The 19,956-nt window shown below is 35.8% G+C and overlaps 3 protein-coding genes across 4 annotated transcripts; 2 read left to right on the top strand and 1 right to left on the bottom strand.

The window, feature by feature from the left end:
- The first annotated feature begins 4,534 nt into the window (after nt 1–4,534).
- Nucleotides 4,535–7,665, top strand: LOC110769294 (NEDD8-conjugating enzyme Ubc12). Its single transcript, XM_021973241.2, has 7 exons — nt 4,535–4,688; nt 4,968–5,053; nt 5,836–5,949; nt 6,362–6,470; nt 6,833–6,911; nt 7,019–7,135; nt 7,214–7,665. The coding sequence occupies exons 3-7, from the start codon at nt 5,841–5,843 to the stop codon at nt 7,349–7,351; spliced, it is 552 nt and encodes a 183-aa protein (XP_021828933.1). The 5' UTR covers nt 4,535–4,688; nt 4,968–5,053; nt 5,836–5,840; the 3' UTR covers nt 7,352–7,665.
- A 1,780-nt stretch (nt 7,666–9,445) lies between these two features.
- LOC110769289 (putative NAD(P)H dehydrogenase (quinone) FQR1-like 2) lies at nt 9,446–12,238 on the top strand. The gene is made up of 2 exons (XM_021973235.2): nt 9,446–10,316; nt 11,699–12,238. Exons 1-2 carry the CDS (start codon nt 9,769–9,771, stop codon nt 11,955–11,957), a joined length of 807 nt encoding a protein of 268 aa, XP_021828927.1. The 5' UTR covers nt 9,446–9,768; the 3' UTR covers nt 11,958–12,238.
- A 728-nt stretch (nt 12,239–12,966) lies between these two features.
- On the bottom strand, nt 12,967–16,642 carry LOC110769300 (deSI-like protein At4g17486). 2 transcript variants are annotated; one of them, XM_088246280.1, is made up of 5 exons: nt 16,418–16,642; nt 14,984–15,038; nt 14,471–14,724; nt 13,960–14,247; nt 12,967–13,512 (listed from the first exon to the last, which is right to left on the bottom strand). In XM_088246280.1, exons 3-5 carry the CDS (start codon nt 14,679–14,681, stop codon nt 13,268–13,270), a joined length of 744 nt encoding a protein of 247 aa, XP_088102406.1. In that variant the 5' UTR covers nt 14,682–14,724; nt 14,984–15,038; nt 16,418–16,642; the 3' UTR covers nt 12,967–13,267. The 2 variants fall into 2 exon arrangements, with proteins under 2 accessions (XP_088102406.1, XP_021828942.1); XM_021973250.2 differs by lacking the exon at nt 14,984–15,038 and having other exon boundaries at nt 16,418–16,639.
- Nucleotides 16,643–19,956: the final 3,314 nt, after the last annotated feature.

The following is a 19,956-nucleotide window of genomic DNA, read 5'->3' as shown; positions in this document are numbered from 1 at the left end:
TTTAGCCAAAACATTGTCACTTTCAAGTATGCAAATCTTTTATTAGATTTTTTTTTTTTGGAGAGACACCCTAAAGAAAATAACATTAAAAAATTAAAACAAAATTAACCCACCCTCTCTGCACCTCTCTTCATGCCAGCCCCACCCCAACCCACCCTCCCACAGATCCACCCTAATCTTGACAATCAACGTCCTGAAAAGCTCCCACACATTCAACAATGTCAAAGTCAAGATCTAATACAAGGAGAGTATTCTGCCAGACTAATAGAGGTCTATCTTTGCTCGCAAGCAGCTCCAGGATGGCGGCACCATCACAGACTACAACATCCATCCAAAATTAATCCACTCCCCACCTTGTGCTCTGACTTCGTGGTAGATATAGATAGTTACCTTTCTTTGGCTGATTGAAGCTTAAGGACGAAAAACTTTCTATTGCTATATCAAATTATTCAAATATTTCAATTTGTTGTGTGCAATAATGCTTTGTCAATGAAAATGGGAGGAGTTGGAATGGGTTGCTTTATCAAAACATTCCCTGGAGATTTGAGAGGTTTCCACCTTTGAAACGTTGTGAGAAGAATGAGATGAGATGGTATATGTGGGAAGAAGATGAGGGATAGTTCGAACGTGCTTGGGTGGAAGAAGATGAGGGATAGATGATGTAAATTAGAAAAGTTAACAAGGATATTATAGGCAATTCATTAAAATTCATTAAACAACCCGGTTCCTTGTTTAGCTTTCCGCGAAAGCTGAAATAAAATCAGCCCTTAAGCTGCTTTCCAAAATCACGGTCGCTGACAGCTATTTTATACCGAAAGTGATTATCTGGCCTTTTACCAAACAAGGTGAACTTCAAAAACTTTATCAGAAATCACTTTTTAGCCCAAATAATCAATGCCAAACAGGCACTTAATGCTATATTGTAATTCTAAATTGTTAATGGGGGGACAAAATGGTCATGAAAAATGTGCATTTAATGTTGGCTCATTTTCCCAAATTTTCCCATGAGAATGAAAACAAAACCCAAGGGGGGAGGAGGGCTTCACTTTCGCCCCCTACTTTGTCATATGTCGCGCAACCATTTCTCGTGCATAAACTTACCAAATATGGGAAAGCAATTGATTTCCCATACCCAAGCCTCATTTCCTATTAACCAAACGGGGCCATATGGTAGTAAATACATGTGAAGTCATGAATTAAGGGCGTGTATCCGTAATCAAAATCAAAATAAGGAGTTGGATTCCGATTACAGATTACTCATGTGTTTGCTTCACATAAAAGAATAAAAATGCAGGTGGGGTCCATACAAAATCAAGAATTCAACTTCTGATTTTGGAAGAATTGGACTCTTCGGTGTGAGGTGATATTCTAATTCCTAAAGAACCAAGCCATCAAGAGTTCATCGTTTTTATCCATTATATCCTCACACAATAAAAAAGAAATTCAAATTTGTCATTCACTTTAACCCAACAAAAAGGGCAGTTAGTAATCAACTGGTTTCAATTCTGATTTAAGTGAATTTACTAAACAACTTATAGAAAATCAATACCATTCCAACCCCGATTCCAAATAGTTTAGTAAACAAATTCAATGGGAATCCATATTCTAATTCCTCCTCAATCCAATTCTGTCACGCCCCGATCAGGCAATAAAGAATATTTCAAAATCAAGGTGCGTGAATTGAAATAAATAAATGAAAAGACTGAAAAATTGGTTAAAATACATTACCATTATATATATATATATATATATAATCTTACAAGTGTACAAGATATTAATAAAAGTTTATCACTCTAAACTAATCCAACTTCTCTGGTTTCAACTTTGTCTTGCCCACTAATTGATTTAAAAAACAAAATAGGTGAGGGATGAGCAAACCACCACTCAGTGAGTAGATTATGTAATATGCCAGTCAAGCAATGTCATTTTACACACTCTAAAAAAATATAATAAAAAGATACACAATCCAAATCATATAACATTATTACTTCATATCTTAGTTATCCTTCACAAATTGTACCCAGTACGTGAGCCTTATCGGCCTCACTGCTCTATGTCCCCGTCTGGTACATTTATCCTTCAGATACCCGGTCACTAAAGTTCTCATGTTCCATGAATAATACATATTTCACAAAAACTCCAAATAATATATATTGTGTAAAATATTGCACAAATTAGACATGTGTTGAGGCCCAAAAAATCCAGGGTTGGGCCCAAATAAATTCTCGGCCCAGTGCAACACCTTATTAAGAAGAAACCCGGTTCGGAGCATGCGAAATTCTTCATGCACGCTTGCACAAGCCACGATCCGCGTGCCATGCCAAATAAATGTGCAATCCGTCACGCTAAGAATTGAAATGAGCCTATAAAAAGCACCAGCCTTACAAGCCCATGCTAATTATCCTGTCAGGCATCATATCCCTTTTAAAGGCTGCAAAATTCAAGCACGCTAAGCGACATGCAATGCCAAGCGAAAATCATTATTATTACACCTAGCCACGCTACAAGCTTAAGTGGGCCCAAGCCACGCAAATACCCGGGGCCCAAGCCACGCTACAAGATATATATATATATATATATCTCTCTCTCTCTTACACTACTTTATGGTAGAAATCTATCTTAAAGGAATGGAATGAATGAATGAAGTAAGGAAGCATGATACTTATAGGACAGACTACGTATGCAACCAAATAATATTTATATATACAATATTTTAAATCACCAAAAGATAAGATAGAAAAGTAAGGGAATAAGATGACTCATCTCCCTATGACCAATGACACCACAATATCACCACAAAAAGATAAAATAGAAAAGTAAGGGAATAAGGTGACTCATCTCCCTTTGGCCAATGACATCACAATATCACCACAAAAAGATATGATAGAGAAAGTAAGGGAATAATGTGAGTCATCCACATTTGGCCAATGATATCACAACACCACTTGTTATTAGCATGCAAGGTGGCATGGCAATGATGATTCGATTAAAACCAATTCTAAGTCTCTACACATGGAAAACAAGAATGGTGTCATCTTTCAACTAAAGGAATAATCTCATACTAGGCTTAAGATTTAATAACATATAAGTCTTCACAATAAATACTTAAATAAGAAAAATTCATATTAATAATTAATTAATATGTAATATGAATAATTATATATATATACTTACAGGTTCTCACAAATTCCTCCTATGACATGTTTACTAATTCGTAATCAGATTAGAAGGAATTGAATTAAGAAAGAGTTGGATTGAGGAGAATTAAATTCCGGATTCCTATTGAAGTTGTTTATTAAACCATATGGATTGAGGAGAGTTAGATTTCAAATTCCTATTGAAGTTGTTTACTAAACCATATGGAATTGGGGTATGAGTGGTACTAATTACTAAAATGTCCTCGTTGTTGGGTTAAAGTAGATGACAAATTTGGAATTTTTAAAATTGTGTAAGGATATAATGGGTAAAAGAGATGGATTATGATATAATGGGTAAAAGAGATGGATTCCTAATGGGTTAGTTCTCCATGAATTAAAAATACCACATCCCACTCAAGAATTGAATTCCTTGAAAATTAGGAATTCAATTCCTGATTTTGTGTAGGCCTCACTTACTTTTTAATTCCTTGATGTGAAGTAAACGCATGAATCCTCCATAATTGGAATTCAATTCCTGATTAGTAAACATACCCGATTACGGATTAGTAAACATGCCATAAAATCATTCTAATACTCATGTGTGAGTAAACACAAAAAAAACATGAATTGAAATCATTTCAATATGCATCCTTAATAAGTAAACATGCTATGCAATTATTACTCACTATTTACAGTCATGCATGAATTGTTGATAATCTAAAAATTCATACACAAACTTCTAAAGTTGATAAATTGATCCATTAGTACATATGTTAATTACCGACTTGGCAACTATAAATCTCATTTTTGTTTGGAGTGAAGTGGACTCCTCATAGACTAAATTTTTATATCAAAAATTGGAAATATCAAAAGTAAATTTATAAAACAAAAGTAACATAAAAACATAAACACAAAAAAAGAAAAAAAAATCATTCCAAAGTAAGAAACTTGCAGTTTAAGTGGTTAAGAGTATCATTTACCTTACATCTGATAATTGGTTAAAAACATTTACCCTTACATAATAATTTCCTAGATTCGATTCCCCCTCCCTTAATATCACTTGTATAAAAAAATCCTTCCAAACAACCGTCCTAATCCTCCCCTAACCAACCGATAGACCCAATCACCACCTTCCACCACCAACCTCAAACACATAACCTCGGATGCAGAAGCAGGAATTAAGAGATTTTTACCGTTTTGCCCTTGACCGAATTTACCTTCATATATTGTCGTGGGCCTCGTGGCACTACGCGATTAGTTCGCTCCCTTGTAATAATGAGCCCACTGCATTCCAACAGATCACAAAGCCGTGTCGCTTTCGGAGAGCAGTGATGACGATAATTGACGCAGGGCGGTAGAGAGAGTCCAAACAAAGTAAGGAAAGTAAAAATAAATATAAAAAACAAAGAAAGCGAGGCTACCAGGGCCCCCACCTCTCTATAAACAAGAACACTCTCTGAATCTCACACGCTTTTGCCCTTTCAGATTCCTTTCAACTTCTTTCTGTTCGCTCTCTCTCTCTCTGCAAAGACCTTCGCTGTGCTTCAACAGGTAAATTTCGTTTCAACGATCGCAGAGCTCATGGCTTCTTATCGACTATATATAAGAATAGTAATCTGATCCTGGGTTTAAGCTTAGCGCACGCATATATGTTTTATTATGGGTATAAATTATTGGCTTTTTACTTCTTGTTTGATTGATTTTGAGCCCTTTTGATTGATCGGGTGTTTTGGGTTGATAAACGCGCGGTTGGAGAGCTATTTGAGTCTAAAGTTGATTTGATTTAAGAATTTAAATTTTGTGTTTTGAGCTTCTGGGTTTTGTTTTTAGGTAAAATCCTCAATCGTTTTCGCTGGTTTGGTGAATCCAACAGTTGAACCCAAGCTTCCAATCGAGGAGAGCCTTCAGACTCAGCGGTATGGTCTTAAATTTTGTTGTTTTGAATTGTATTGTTTTAGAAAAAGAATGTTTTTTTAGTCTCAAGAAGTAATATTTGTAGAAACCTCTGACCCCTTGATGAGTATTGGTGTATATTTTTTTGTGGTTACATAAAAAGGGTTAGGACTTGGGCTTGGTTATAATGGGTTTTTAGTTCCATATATTTTGCTTCAGATCACTGGCTGTTCTGGCTTATGCACATGCGTTTATTATCTGTTTGTTGGTTACTTTAATAGTAGGATCTGGTTCATTACTCTAGGATTGCTGAACCTGATCAAGCAACGATCTTTTGGTTGTTGTGAAGTTCATGCCTCTGTGTGTGCTTATTGATGCGAGCATATCTATGGATGTAAATAGGTTGAAAAGAAGCTGAATATCACATAGCATTCCAACTAAAGTCAAGAAAGCGACAGAGCTATAATACTTCGCATGTTATTTCAATCGCGATGTATATAAAATATAGAAGAGTCTTCAACACATATCGTTATGTATTTCAATTATACACCTACCATGCTTGAAATCCTTGGATAAAAATCCAACCTGTAAAGTCACAGAAGCTTAGAGCATGTAAATAAATAGTACATTAATCGTTGGATTTAATCTGACAATTTGAACCATGGTATTATCTTATTAAAATATTTAACATTATATGTCTGAAACACTCTGAAATATATACCTATATATTAATTAAGACGTCAAATCTCAAATCTGGAACTTCTCTGTGAGGTGCATGTATATTTATCTTGATGTTGTGTTGTAGGAAACATGATTAAGCTATTTAAAGTGAAGGAAAGGCAGAGGGAGATTGCAGCAAATGCCAATGGAAAACCACCTGTTAAGAAGCAAAGTGCAGGAGAATTACGTCTTCACAGAGGTATTCCATCACAAATTTTGAAATAAAAAAAGGTTCTATAGGACGTAGTATCTCATTGTTTAACACAAAATAAATTTTTTCATTTTTAACTTCATTGGCATTCTAGCTATTCGTTACTTAATACTTTTGGATTATAATATGCAACATGCTCATGACAACTCACATACTATGCATGAATGAAACTTGCTGAGGCATGCTTCCTCAGCTTTTAGTTTTGTATTCTTTACTTTTGGATGCAAAATTGCAGAGGCTTGGATTGGTAACTTTCTTATTGGAATTGATGTCAGAACTCGAAAGCCCTCTTTCTAGACAAATGAACATAATTCTCCAAGAGAAACTAAAATATTGTGAAAAAAAAAAGTTATAGATATAGCCTTATGTTCTTACTTTTTCTACTGTTCTCATCTTGTAGATATCAGTGAGCTGAACCTACAAAAAACGTGTACCATATCATTTCCCAATGGCAAAGATGAGTTGATGAACTTCGAGGTTACTGTTCGCCCTGATGAAGGATATTATTTGTAAGTGTTTATGTTATGCAAAACACATGCCCTGTAGTTGGTATGCTATTAAGTAAGATGTGCACCTTAATGGTTATTTCCATTCAAAAATATTTTGAACATAAAAGCTTCAACTTCTCGGAGCATCTTGTGTCTCTTCTAAGCATTTATCAAGTAAGAAAGTCTTCTAAGATATGAAAATTACGGGGTGCTAGTATAGGGATCTGCATTCTTAAATTAGATAGGTGTTAACTTCTTATCCTTTCATTTTCTTGTTATGATCACTTAGTTTTATTATGATTACTTATACTTTTTCCGGGGAGGAGTGCAGTAAGTTTTGGTTTGAGAGTTTTAAGTGCTTAACTCAGTATCTTTGATCACAGAGGTGGCACATTTATGTTCACGTTTCAAGTTTCTCCTGTCTACCCTCATGAGGCGCCAAAGGTCAAGTGCAAGACAAAGGTACAGTAGCATGCCCTATTTGCTAAACATGGTGCTTTTCTAGTTGAAGTTCCTACTTGTTCTCTTGTAAGTATAAAAGTCATCTTAACGGTATTTTCAACTTACAGGTCTACCATCCTAATATTGACTTGGAAGGAAATGTCTGCCTCAACATTCTAAGAGAAGACTGGAAACCTGTTTTGAATATCAACACTATAATTTATGGACTATTTCATCTTTTTACGGTATTGATTATTCTTTCACAAGTTGATTCTCACAACTTGGCAAGTCTCTTTAATCACAACTTATTCTTCTGCTTGCAGCAACCCAATTATGAAGATCCCCTTAATCATGATGCAGCAGCCGTTCTAAGGGATAACCCGAAGATGTTTGAGTCCAACGTGAGAAGGGCGATGGCTGGTGGGTACGTGGGGCAAACCTTATTCCCACGCTGCATGTAGAGCTGCTTGTATTTAAACACCAAATTCATCCTTAAATGGTTGGTCAAGGGCTGTACATTTGGTCGTTAAAGCTTCTATTCTAGTGTGCTGCTGGGACGCAAATTCTTCGGATCGGGCAAGGGTAAGAGAGAGCTTATACCTGTTGTAACTTTGTGAAATGTTTGTGATATTGGCTGGAAACATTATATATTTTCATAAGTGTGACGATGATCATTGGGGAATTCTAGAATTGAGGTTCAATGATGTATTTATTAAATTTGTTTCCTAAATTAAAATGGGAAAGAAGATGCTTTTTCCCCGCCTTATTGCCCTAATTGTTTCCAGTTGCAAACCATATTGAATGCATGATGATAAGGAAGTTGCCTCAAGAAATCAAACTTAAGTTTCTCAAAGAATGGACGAATCTTGCTGATCCCAATTTCTAGATATAAATTATAATAGTGAAGTTTTTTAACTTGAAGCATTTAACTTTGAGAAGCACAAAAGTTAAAAGGACTTCCTAAAAAGACTAGAAAACTTCACGAACTTGAAACCTTGGAAATCAGCAATTTCAACATGAGGTTCTTTCAATTGGAATTGTGAAGTTACCAAGTTTCAAAATCTCTTGATGAACCTTCCAACAAAATTGCCTGAAGTTAAGAGCAAACACAATCTGCAAGCAGTTAAGAGCAATTACTCTTTGTATCTGAGGTCTTGTGTTCAAATCTCCTTGCCAGGTCATGTGTTCAAATCTCCTTGCCGCCACTATCGTTCGAATAAAAAAGGGCAACCCAATGAGCTTTTATACTTAGAGACATTTGCCAAGAAGTAATAATTGTGGATAAGCCAAAACTTTACAAGGTGTACATTTTTCCCTGCTCTTGTAATACTTCTGTAACATTGTGCAAGGTAACTGAGAGGATGAGGCCGTTCATTTTAGATTGTGTTACCATCACTCTTTCATTCAAGATGGTCTACTTCTATGGAAGTTGGAAGACATAATATAAGAAATATGAAGTACGAACATGTCACAAGGTTTTTTTTAAAACTTTCTGGAAAAGAGAAATATCATAAGCACTTGCCCAAGTGAACAACACGGTTTAGAATCCATATACAATTAAGAGTCGAGAACAAATTACAATTAAGCTTCTAATTTTTTAGTGTGACTGTCACAGTATTACATGATGTTATCAATTTGCTCATACTTTATGTAATAATAATCTATATATATAAAGCAAAAGGTAGAGAATGGTGAAACATTCAAAATACCAGAAAATGCCCTTAGTTAATGCAAACATTAAGAATTGAAATTATTAATTAAATGAGGATAATATAGTAAATTCACACTTTTTCATATTTAAAAATAATAAAATTAAAAGAAAAATCAAATAAAGGATCCTATTTTTATGCAACTACCCATTATTTTTTTTAATTCTAAAATAATTTTTTTTATTTAAAAAAAGCCTCTTGCAGGCGCGGAAGCACATGCAGAGAGGCTAGTAATATATAATATGTTAACCTTTAACATTAATTTTCTCATGTTTTATGTATAATAACCCTTAATTTTTCGGTTTGACCGTCACACTACTGCATGATCAATCTCATGTTTTATTTGTTAATAATACACCTAAGTCAATCAATGTAAACAGGGAACGCAGCCCATTATCTCTTATTTTTCAGAACACTCTTCAAAACAATTAAAGAAAATTATAGAATTTTAATTTGTACTTAACTAAGGGGGGTGTATCCAATTCAAACTTTTAATGACTTTTATAGAGTTTAAAAGTTTAGAGGTATTCAATTTAGACTTTTAAAGAGTATATAAAAGTCTAGTACTATTCAATTGTGACTTTTAAAAAGTATTTAAAAGTTTGGTGGTATCCAGTTATGACTTTAAAGAGTATTTAAAAATTTGGTGGTATCTAAAAAGTTAATGACTTTTAAAAAGCTTATTAAATGAATGACTTTTCCATACTTTTAAGACTAATTGTTAAGAGCAAAAGTCTTGCCAATTTACTAATGACTTTTATCAACTCTATGAAAGTATTTAAGAATTTGTCAACTTTATAAAAATCACTCACTTAAAAAAAGTATGAATTGGATATACCCAAAAAGCCAGCGAAGTTCTTGGAGTCAGAGACTGTAGTCCAGTCTGTCCAGACAGCTCGGGATTGAAGTCAAACAAACTCCAACTTCATTTCCACTAACTCCAAATCTTCACCAAGCTTCATTTCTCTTGGTCTTCTTGTTTATATTACTAACTAAACTACAATTCAGAATCTGAACACAGCTTGCTTATCCATTTCCTTTTACAATAAGCTATCCCATTGGCCATTATTCTTTGATCAAAATCTTCAGCGAGAGCACAGAGTCCTGACATTTCTCAGCTTCTGAACTGTCCTACTGCACCATAATCACAAACCCATTTTTTGAATTTCATGGGTAAAGGAGGTGGTTGTGTGCCAAGTAAGAACAGGCCACCCAAAGGCGTTTCTGATAAAGATCTTCAAAACCCAGAAAGCGATGGTCCTGTTTCAGACCAAAACCAAACCCAAACCACACAAACAAACCCAATTGACCATGCGATTGCACAAAGACAGCTGAGGGTTTTCATAGTGTTTTACTCAATGTATGGGCATGTGGAGGTCTTGGCCAGGAGGATGAAAAAAGGGGTTGATTCCATTGATGGGGTTGAAGGGTTTCTGTACCGGGTTCCGGAGACGCTGTCCTCTGAAGTATTGGAGCAGATGAAGGTGCCCAAGAAAGATGGTAATGCAGATGAAGTGCCTGTGATATTGGCTGAGAGGTTGGTGGAGGCTGACGGGCTCTTATTCGGGTTTCCGACCCGGTATGGATCCATGGCTGCTCAGATGAAAGCCTTTTTTGACTCCACAGGGCACTTGTGGAGGGAGCAGAGGCTTGCAGGTGTGCCTGCTGGGTTCTTTGTGAGTACTGGCACACAGGGTGGGGGGCAAGAGACCACTGCGTAAGTAAGACACCCTTGGTTTTTGTTTTTTAGTACATTGTTTCAAGAGTTGTGCTTTATTTTCTTCATGTTGGTTTTGGTGAATTTTGATTTGTTGGTATGCTGATATGAGTATTGTGCACTTTTTGATTTGTCAGTAGCATAAGATGAATTGGAAGTTGATATGTCAGAAAAAATGTATTATTTCTATTTGTTATGTGTAATTAGCACGAGCATTGGAGTTTGTATCTGAGCATTACTTGTATTATATGTAGATATCATATAGTGGTTGGTAGCTTTTCAATTTTCGATGTAGTTCCAATTTGATTTCAGAGAACAGAGAAGTGAAAGTATCACATGAAGGAGTGTACCGGGTACCTACAAAAATTTCTCCACATGAAGTGTGCCTTCCTGAGTAGTAATTGGTCTTTTGAATTGCTTTGAAATGAGTGAGAGTTGGTAGCTTTCCAATTTTAGATGTAGTTCCAATTTGATTTCAGAGAACAGAAAAGTGAAAGTATCACATTAAGTGTTGTTTCCTGAGTAGGGTAATTTGTCTTTTGAATTGCTTTGAAATGAGTGAGAGAAGGGGGTTGGATGTCAAGGTTCTCATATAGTTCATCCATGGGATGTGAAATGAAGGAAATTTCAACCCCTTTTCGAGACATCTCCTTTGGGTATAAATTATAAGGTGCTTGAATAAGAAACTTGTTTATTTAATTAGGTTACCAAATATTACAAAACTCGTTTTGTATTTCATGAGGTTATCTGAAAACTGTTGGAGATATTACAAAAGGTGCCCAAGAATTACATCCCGAATGAGGGACTCTTTGCAAACTTCGTCATTGTCGGACCAGACGTAAATCAGCCACGAATGTTCCGTTTTTGTCAACTTTAAACCATCCAGTATAATTTATTTCCTATTTAGTAAAGATTGACATCAATGCATTAGATCATAGTGCCTGTTAGAAGCACCAGCTACAGCTTAATTGATATTAAATTTTTGCCATACTGTAGGTCTGTGATTGAGTCTGATCTTTATCAGAAAAGACTGAAATGAGTTTATGGAAAGGAGAGGGTACCTCCACTAATATATCCCATAGGTCCCGGCTAGTGTAAAGTCTCTGTTGATTATATGCATTATTGGCTTGTCAAATTATGTTACACTGGAAATTTGAGGAAGTAAATAAATAATGGATTCTGAATTTCTAAATCATGTTAACTTTTCTTTTGTGTTTTCCATTTTAGTTTGTCTATGTAAAACTCAAAAATATATATTAACAATAGATAAATCTGTATGCTTGGTTTATTTCCAGCTCCTCTCTTACCACATTGATTAATATCTTTATGTGATCAATCTCATCCACCTATAAATATGCTAATATTATATGTATTTCCTGCAGTTGGACAGCAATTACTCAGTTAGCACACCATGGAATGCTCTATGTTCCTATTGGTTACACATTTGGTGCCAGAATGTTTGAAATGGACTCTCTTAGAGGAGGGTCTCCATATGGTGCTGGTGTCCTTTCCGGTGATGGCACAAGGAAACCAAGTGAAACAGAGCTGGCTCTCGCAGAGCATCAAGGGAAATACATGGCTGGAATAGTCAAGAGGTTTGCACAACCTTCTTTTCGTGCGCCAGGTCATGGACTGGACTAGTTTTGACCTTTGATAGACCAACATTCTTGTGCATTTCCATTGTTTTGTGATGGTCTTCTGATATCGTGTGTTAATAGAAATTGGTTTTTTGGGTAAATGGTGTTGATAAATTTTTGATAGCTGAGAGTCCTATGGTTTTGAACAATTGTATACTATAGCAGTTTCTCATTGTTACTGGTTTCGACCATTGTTCATTAATATTGTTTCAGTTGTATATGATGTTTTATGTTGATTGAAACATTATTATTCTCAATAAAATTGCAGTTGGTGTTCATTTATAACCATTTTCCCCAGTACTTCTTAGTTGAAACGCTATCTCCTCTGCGATGAGGCTGCTCTCCGAATTCTGACCCCATTCCAGAATTGGTGAGGCCTCATCCTCTCAATTACCCATAGCCCGTTTGGTGGGCTGAATTATATAGCTGGATAGGATTCATTATCCCAGTCACTGAATTATATAGCTGGATAGGATTCATTATCCCGGTCAAATGTTTCGTTAGATAGACAAATTTCCAATGAATTTTAGATAGACAAATTTATCAATCAAGGATTTTGTTGCTTAAGCCAAAAAGCTTTCGAGAAGACCAACCAACTTTTGGTTTGTGGTAAAGGTTGATGTTGGAAGCTTTGAGACCTTCAGGCAATTTAGTCCAATGGTTCATCAAGAGATTCCTTAAATTTGCCAGCTTCACAATCCCAACTGGAAGCAACCTAATGCAGGAATTACTAATATCAAATGTTTCTAGGTCATAATAAAAATTCAGTACCTTCTCAAAGCATATGCAACACATTAGGGTTACCATAAAAGTATATATTTACTGATAATAAGTCATCAAAACTGTACGAAATGATATTTTACACCCTAATCTTGAACCTGCACAGCACACAACACAACCCCTACCCCACCTTTATGGAACAAGAAGATATTAGATATGAAAAAATTGGAAGTAAAGCCACAGAAATGACACTTTTTGCCAATGAGAGTGCCAGAAGAACATGAAGCTCAATATACTTCAATAGCAATGACGCAAGGCATTGCTCTCTCCTGTAATTATATGACTGCACATGAGTAACTCTAACATCAGAGATTTTAAAATACAATCGTACAAATACAACAAGCAAACTTCACAATCACTGGTTAGCAGGAAATCACAGTAACCCAGTGGTTTTACACTCCAATCTCAAAACAACAACATGTTTGCCCTCCTACGACTCTTGAATAATGAAAGTGACCTTCCCCACTAGCTCAGCATTGCAGACGGATGGTTGGTCGGGATTCTTTGAACCGAAGGAAATGTTGACGGATTTTCTCAACCTTCCTTCAATGAGTCATTTCTAGACCTTTTAAACTCCCACGGTGGTAAGCAGCCTTTATAGTGAGAATGTAGAAACAACGACGACATTGATACTTCCCTCTGAGGCATTGACATTGATGACAAGCAAGTGAAAGCACTTCTTAGTCTCTTTCTTTCACTTTCACATCTTTGGAAATTGGGGTCATGTGGAACAGTGGTCGTCTTAAGGGTGTCCGGGAGTATACAGTTGCACAGTGAACCTAAAAGGAAGAAGAAAAGATGAATAAAGTATGAATTGGTCTCACCAACACAATAATTCCATAAGAAGATGAAGGAAAAGTATGTTCCAAAATTAAATACTCTTCAAGCTTGACACTGAACATTTCTAGAAAAGGAGGCACTTTTTGGGTTACTTAATCTTTTATCTGACAATAAATTACTATATATATTTCTTCACTATGATGCAATATTTATACAGATGGTGAGCCTCATGGCATATTTGAGTGACTCATGAAAGCCTAGTGCTCTAAAGAGTTGCATGTGGCAGATAATTCTACACGGAATTAAACCACAAAGATTTTCAGTTCAATCATTCTCCACGGTCAATTAATAGAAGTGTTTGGTCCTCATCATGATATTTGAGAAGAATACAATTATTGCAAGTCAAACATCAAATAAACAGTGGTTGTTAAAGACATGCCATATACCTATTCTTGCGAGTCGGTTGACCCATTTTGGTATTGGTTTTCCGGTGAGCTTATAACATATATCCTCACAGAAATGGTTGCAGTTCCTTACAATCAAGTGATACGAGTCACCATTGTAAATTGCAGATTGACGCTCCATGAACTCTCTAACCTGGAATGGATCCAAGCATGTCATGCCAATGAAAATTGACCTTCTAAACTTGAAGCCAGGGCATTGTCGAGGTTCAACCTCAAAGACACCACTTGATGAGTACTCATGCGCTCCAAAGGCATATTCTACACCATGAACTGTAAGCAAGCAAAAATGATCAATAAACATTGCATCACCTTCATAAACCTGAGACTCAGTAAAATTGGACACCAGTTTAAATTCATTAATCAGAAAGTGCTTTTACAATCAAGAATTCTATTTGACCACATAATCTTCGGGGAGTGTAGGACTAGTCTGTTCACATGGCAACCACTAATATTGGATTTATCAGGAACTATGTACTGATTAAAGTATGCTTACCTTCTACCCCGGAGTGAAAGATACCAAGGCCTGCCCAATAGACATAGCCATTTGCTGGTGTCAAGTCATAGACATTCAGATAGACAGGTGCGCTCCCTGGAATGTAGCCTGCTGTCTTCACCTTTGGAAACATGCAAAAACGAGAGGCTGCTTTGCCTCTCAAACAAAGAGGCATAATAGAGTGCCAGCCATCCTTTGGTCCTGATTTCATGCTGAAGGGTGAAACCAGGAATCAATAAATACCTTGTCAAGACCTGGAAAAATCAACGTAAAGTAAATTATGACAAGATACACCATTTTCTTGAAAATATTAAGGTCAAATAACATATCTAGTTTATCATTTCTTTTTGTATCTATAATAACCTAAAAGATCAAGATTGGCACTCATATGTATCACACCACTATTTATATTGAAATAAAAGAACATCTTTTTATAAGAGAAATAGCAATATTTTTCTTCTCTCTCTCTCTCATGCACGAGAGAAATCACGGTATTATTCTCTATCTCCCTACATAATTGGTCTTATTGCAGCAAAACGCCTCATGATATTGGAGCAAAGAATATTTCCTGTCATTTGAAATTCTCAATTAGTTTGGCGTATAACAAGTCACAAATCTTAATATCTAGTTATGTTACACTGTCTACAAGAAGTACCATATACTTTCAGAGTTTACAATATGTAACTTGAGATGAGCAACTTTGACTACCTCACCCAGTTCAGTTTCATTTTTTTGTTTTGGTCATACCCAGTTCAGTTTTAAGATAGCTTTTTTGCACCAAAACTGTGGTAATAATGGTTTCATTCATGTCAACTTTGCATAATGCTAATGGATATATATCTTGCCATAGTTCTATCTTATCAATAATACAACAGTATTCTATAGCCAAGTAGTGATATTCTGTACAACATGACAAACAAACCTAAGACGTACCTATCACTCAGCTTTAGGAGTTTCAAAATTTTTTTAAGTAGTAGGTTACCGGCAGTCAGAAATGTTTTAACTTTAGCATATATCCCATGGTGCATGGGTATCAAGAACTTTCGTGATGGAGATCCCCATTGAAATCTGGAGTGGATCTCAAGTCTAATCAGATAGTACCAATGTCAATAGCAATTTTGAACTGTTAACGTGATGTAGGATATGGGTGAATTATAGATTTAGGTAGTTTAGCGGAAGCGAAAACAATGAAAAAACATAAAATCGATGGATAAAGATGCCTTGGCTAGCTTCACACCAAGAATTCTCCAATCTCTGGAAAATAAACTTTACTCAATAACTCAAATCTCAAATCCCCATAATGAATTACATAGAAGGGGTATTTACAGCAAACTAAAACCTAGAGACAATAGGATAAAAATCCCTTGCTAAAACAGAAATCCTAATCCAAATATAAATAAACCATATCCTAGTCAAACAAGAAATCCAGAAAGTAGAAAACTTAGGAAACAAGTTAGAAACATAGGAATCATCTACTGCTCCAAAATTGCGGGATTTGAAGACCGAATTAAATAATTTCCTTTTCCATCTCTTTCATTGGTAAGCCCTAATGGGTTTGACAAAGACGTCCTCATCAAAACGTCTTGTCTGTAAAACCTTACAGGATATCGACTGTAAAACCTTAACTCATTTAGCATTCTTTTTTTGTTCTTAAAAAAAAAACTGAAAATTTAAAGCGGATTCCATCTGGGAAAATTTACTGAAATTCAATAAGTGCAACCCAAAAAGACAAATCTTTGAAAGAAGCAGATCAGATTCAATAGGAAACCCACGAAGTAAACATTTAGAGAAAGAAAATCAAGAATGTGCCGACTAATCTTCACCAAAACTACAATGACAGAGACACAGGTATGGTGAAATGCCACAAGCAAATCAAGAAAGGCAAAAACTTGACAAAATAATCCAAACCCAATGGAGAAAATTGAAAAACCAGAGAAACCCACTAACCTCTTCGAAGACTGACACTCATCACCAAGCGAAGCCAATGCATCCACCGCCAAGACGCAAAGGAGCCATTTTCAAAATTCAAAGAGCACAAGAGAGCACCTGAGAGTGGAGTGTGTGTGGCTGAAACCCACACATTATTTTTGTTCTTCCTGGCAGAAATGAAAGCTGGCGGAGCACAGAAACTACAGTCCTTTGTGAAGCCCAATAAGGAAAGAGAGAGAATAACTGACCAGATAAAAAAAATTGAAATGCTAAAATTTGAGCAATTGTGGCTAAAGGTGAAAATTGTGAAAGAAACTTGTCTCTTTCACTTTGGGAAACTTTGACTGGCTCGCTTTATTTTTGTCTCTGCTTCCATTTTAGCAAACTGTTGGGTCCGCTGCCATAACCCATCTTTTATAAAGACGTGCTTTTTTCTTCTTCTTTTTTTGGTGTTCTCGTGGTCTGAAAATCAAAATTAAAAATTGGGTTCTAATTCTTTTTCTTTTTTGACATAACTAAATAGTGAGGAGAGGGAATCGAACTTAGATGCACGAACAAATGCTTTTAATCACTTGCATTCTAATTATTTTTTATGTGTATGCACTTCAAAATAAGCCTTTTGATATCATTACAATTGGGTTATAATGTTTTCATATAATTAAAAGTGGGTGCAAATAACACTCTCCAAAAGTAGTACTGTTTTTATCCTAATGATCAGTGCTTGAATGAATTAGAGTGGGCCCACTCAAGCTGTCTACAATTGTGAGTCCCACAAATGGATCTTGTGTTAATATCTACAGTTCAAAATACCTGCAAGATGCATATTTTTATTGCCCTAATATATTAGTTTGAATGCTGTACAGATTTCTCATACTTTGCATGAACCCACCATTTATCTGTGCACTGTACACCAAGGCTCTAGATGATGAATGATTATAATCATAAACTATCAATTGTCTGAATATTTTTTGTGCACAGAAAGTTTGTCTTGACAGGCACACCTTTGAGAGAAGAAGTATTTTGTTATTATTCTATTGGCTCATTTGTGATCTATTATGCTAGAATATGGTCAGCCATGGAATGTGAATAGTGATCACTGATCTGTCATGTATTTATTGGTCACGCGTGTCTTGGTATACTGAGTGACAAAAGAGGAAGCAAGTTAGTGCGTATGCACTGAATTGGTAACAGATTGATGAATGGTATTATTGTTGCTTCATCTTAACATAGAAATGTTTTAAAGGTGATAACAGAAAAAATCTTTGGTTGAATCTAACTGATATGGAAAAATTCTATGTGGCAGAAGAAAGTGGGATGAAAGTGGTCAGTTGAGGGGGAAGGGCACATGCGTAAAATTATAGGATTTTTCCGCAATTTATGCCTAAACTATATATAATTAAAGAGGTGAGATGATGGAGGGGACCAAGATCATTTCATACATGTGAATAGCGCAACAACCATGCCATTGATGTAGAGTTGGAGGTCACTTGCAAGTTGCATATGATATGGAATGAGTGTAACCTTGGGTTTCTACTGGTTTAGGAGCACATTGATGTTTATTATTTGCATGCTAATCATCGTATTTATGGCTAATTACGACTTTGTGGTTTCATATTCTAAATTATCTTGCATATATGGATCTTTAAGTGATGGAAAACATATATATTCTGTTTTGGATGGAGTTTGTTGAATGAAGTATTGTGTGACGCAATATATTAAAGGGAAGACAATCAAGTGATAATCTTAGAACATGAGAGCTTGGAATCCACCAGAAAGTTGAGAGAGACCTCAAAGTTATTGAGACTATAATAATATGAATAACAATCCTAATCACGTAACTAAAGTTACTATTAGTGCTACCTCAAACCATAGAATCACTAGGAAGTTTTTAATTTTTTGATACAAGCGATATTCTACTTTAATATAACCTAAACTACGGGGAGAGGGATTCGAACTCGGGTGACGAGTAGGAAGCACATCTGCTCTAGCCAACTTGGCTAAGCCCATGCATGCACTAGGAAGCTTAGTTGCAAGCAAAATACAAATAAATTTTCAAAAGTACCCTTGAAACTTAAAATGTTGTTTTAACCTAATAAACTATGTTACTTGGCCTAAAAAGTAGTGAATTTGACTCGTCTGGTTGTTCTCCTTGAAACGCTTGATCATGGGCCCAAATCAAAGTTTGAGTGCCAAACAGGATTAGTCCATTGATTTTGGAAGTTTTGGGCAAAAATGAAAATTGAGGCCTTTTTTGTTTAACACTTACCTTATTTTGAACAAAAATTATAATAAAAACTTTAAACTTAGGTTGTAAGTAGGTTACCCATTATATGAAAGATATAGAAAATTTTCAAAATAGCCTAAAAAATATTAGTTTCATACATATGAAAGACCTTTTTTGTGTTTATTTGTTGGACTGGAAATGTATAAGAGGCCCCAAATTTTTGGGGGCCCTATGCCGTCCCACAGCACGCATACCCTATGGGCCGGGCCTGTTGCCAAACCTGCAAGTTTTTAAGTTTAACCTAAAGGGGATGAGTTATAAAAAAGGCAACCACCCTCGCCCCCAAGGGGAGCTATCTAAAGAGCATCAATAGTGAGTATTACATGTTGTTTGATTTTAAGAGTTTTTAATTTTCTTATTTTAATATGATGTGGACAAAAATACTAGGTGCCCTTTGTTCGGTTCATTTTTACACATGATTTTTCATGTTATTCACCCACTATTTTGAGTTAGTTCTTGACATTTTATAGCTTTTTACTTCCTTTTTGTGTTTTCTTAGATTTTGCCTTGGTTGGGATGAAAATGAGCTAAAAGTGCATTATTAGTTATAAATTCTGTTTTTGTTCATTTTCGTAGGTCAACTTCTTGGCCTGGGATCAACATGCTCTGGTGCTCGGATGAGGTCATGATCTTCATGAGACTTGTTCCAATGGATGTTAACTACAACATATCCAAATTTGAGCTCCATTGGACAAGTATTGCCTATCCAACCAATCCATCATGTTACCACAGTTCTGGAAATCCGGATTTGGCCAGCTTTTACCTCCCTTGTGTCATCTTAACTTCTTGTTACCATAACTCTTGGTAACAAGGAATTACATTTGTAAAATAGATATTTTCTGAGCTTTTGGCATCTTTGTGAAGTCAAAGCTCCATCATGGCAAGGGGACAATGGGCTAAGGCTTTATCAAAGGTGGTAGTTTTATATTAAAAGGTAAAAGCTGGAAAGGAGGAGAGAGGGAGGAGAAGTCAAAATTGCAATCTGATATTGGGAGCCTTTTGATCGTGGGAAATCAGGCTATTCCACATTCTACACAACTTGAGAGCAGCTTTTGGGGAGCTAAGAGCAAGGAAGGAGAAGGAGGTGCAGCCAAGGAAGAAAGGAGAAGACTTCCACCATTGAAGACTTCAAGCTTTCATCATTTCCAAATCTGTAAACTCCTTCTAGTTATATTTCGAGTTTGTATTTGGAATAAGTATGAGCAACTAAACTCCATAGCTAGGGCTTAGGTTGAAGCCCTAAACATGATTACCTTATTGTTTTGATGCTTGA

Source organism: Prunus avium, chromosome 8, assembly GCF_965620075.1.
Source record: "Prunus avium chromosome 8, drPruAviu1.hap1.1, whole genome shotgun sequence".
In the NCBI taxonomy this organism is placed as follows: Eukaryota; Viridiplantae; Streptophyta; class Magnoliopsida; order Rosales; family Rosaceae; genus Prunus; species Prunus avium.
The sequence above is the reverse complement of the archived record's forward strand: the minus strand, read 5'-3'. Positions and strand labels throughout refer to the sequence as shown.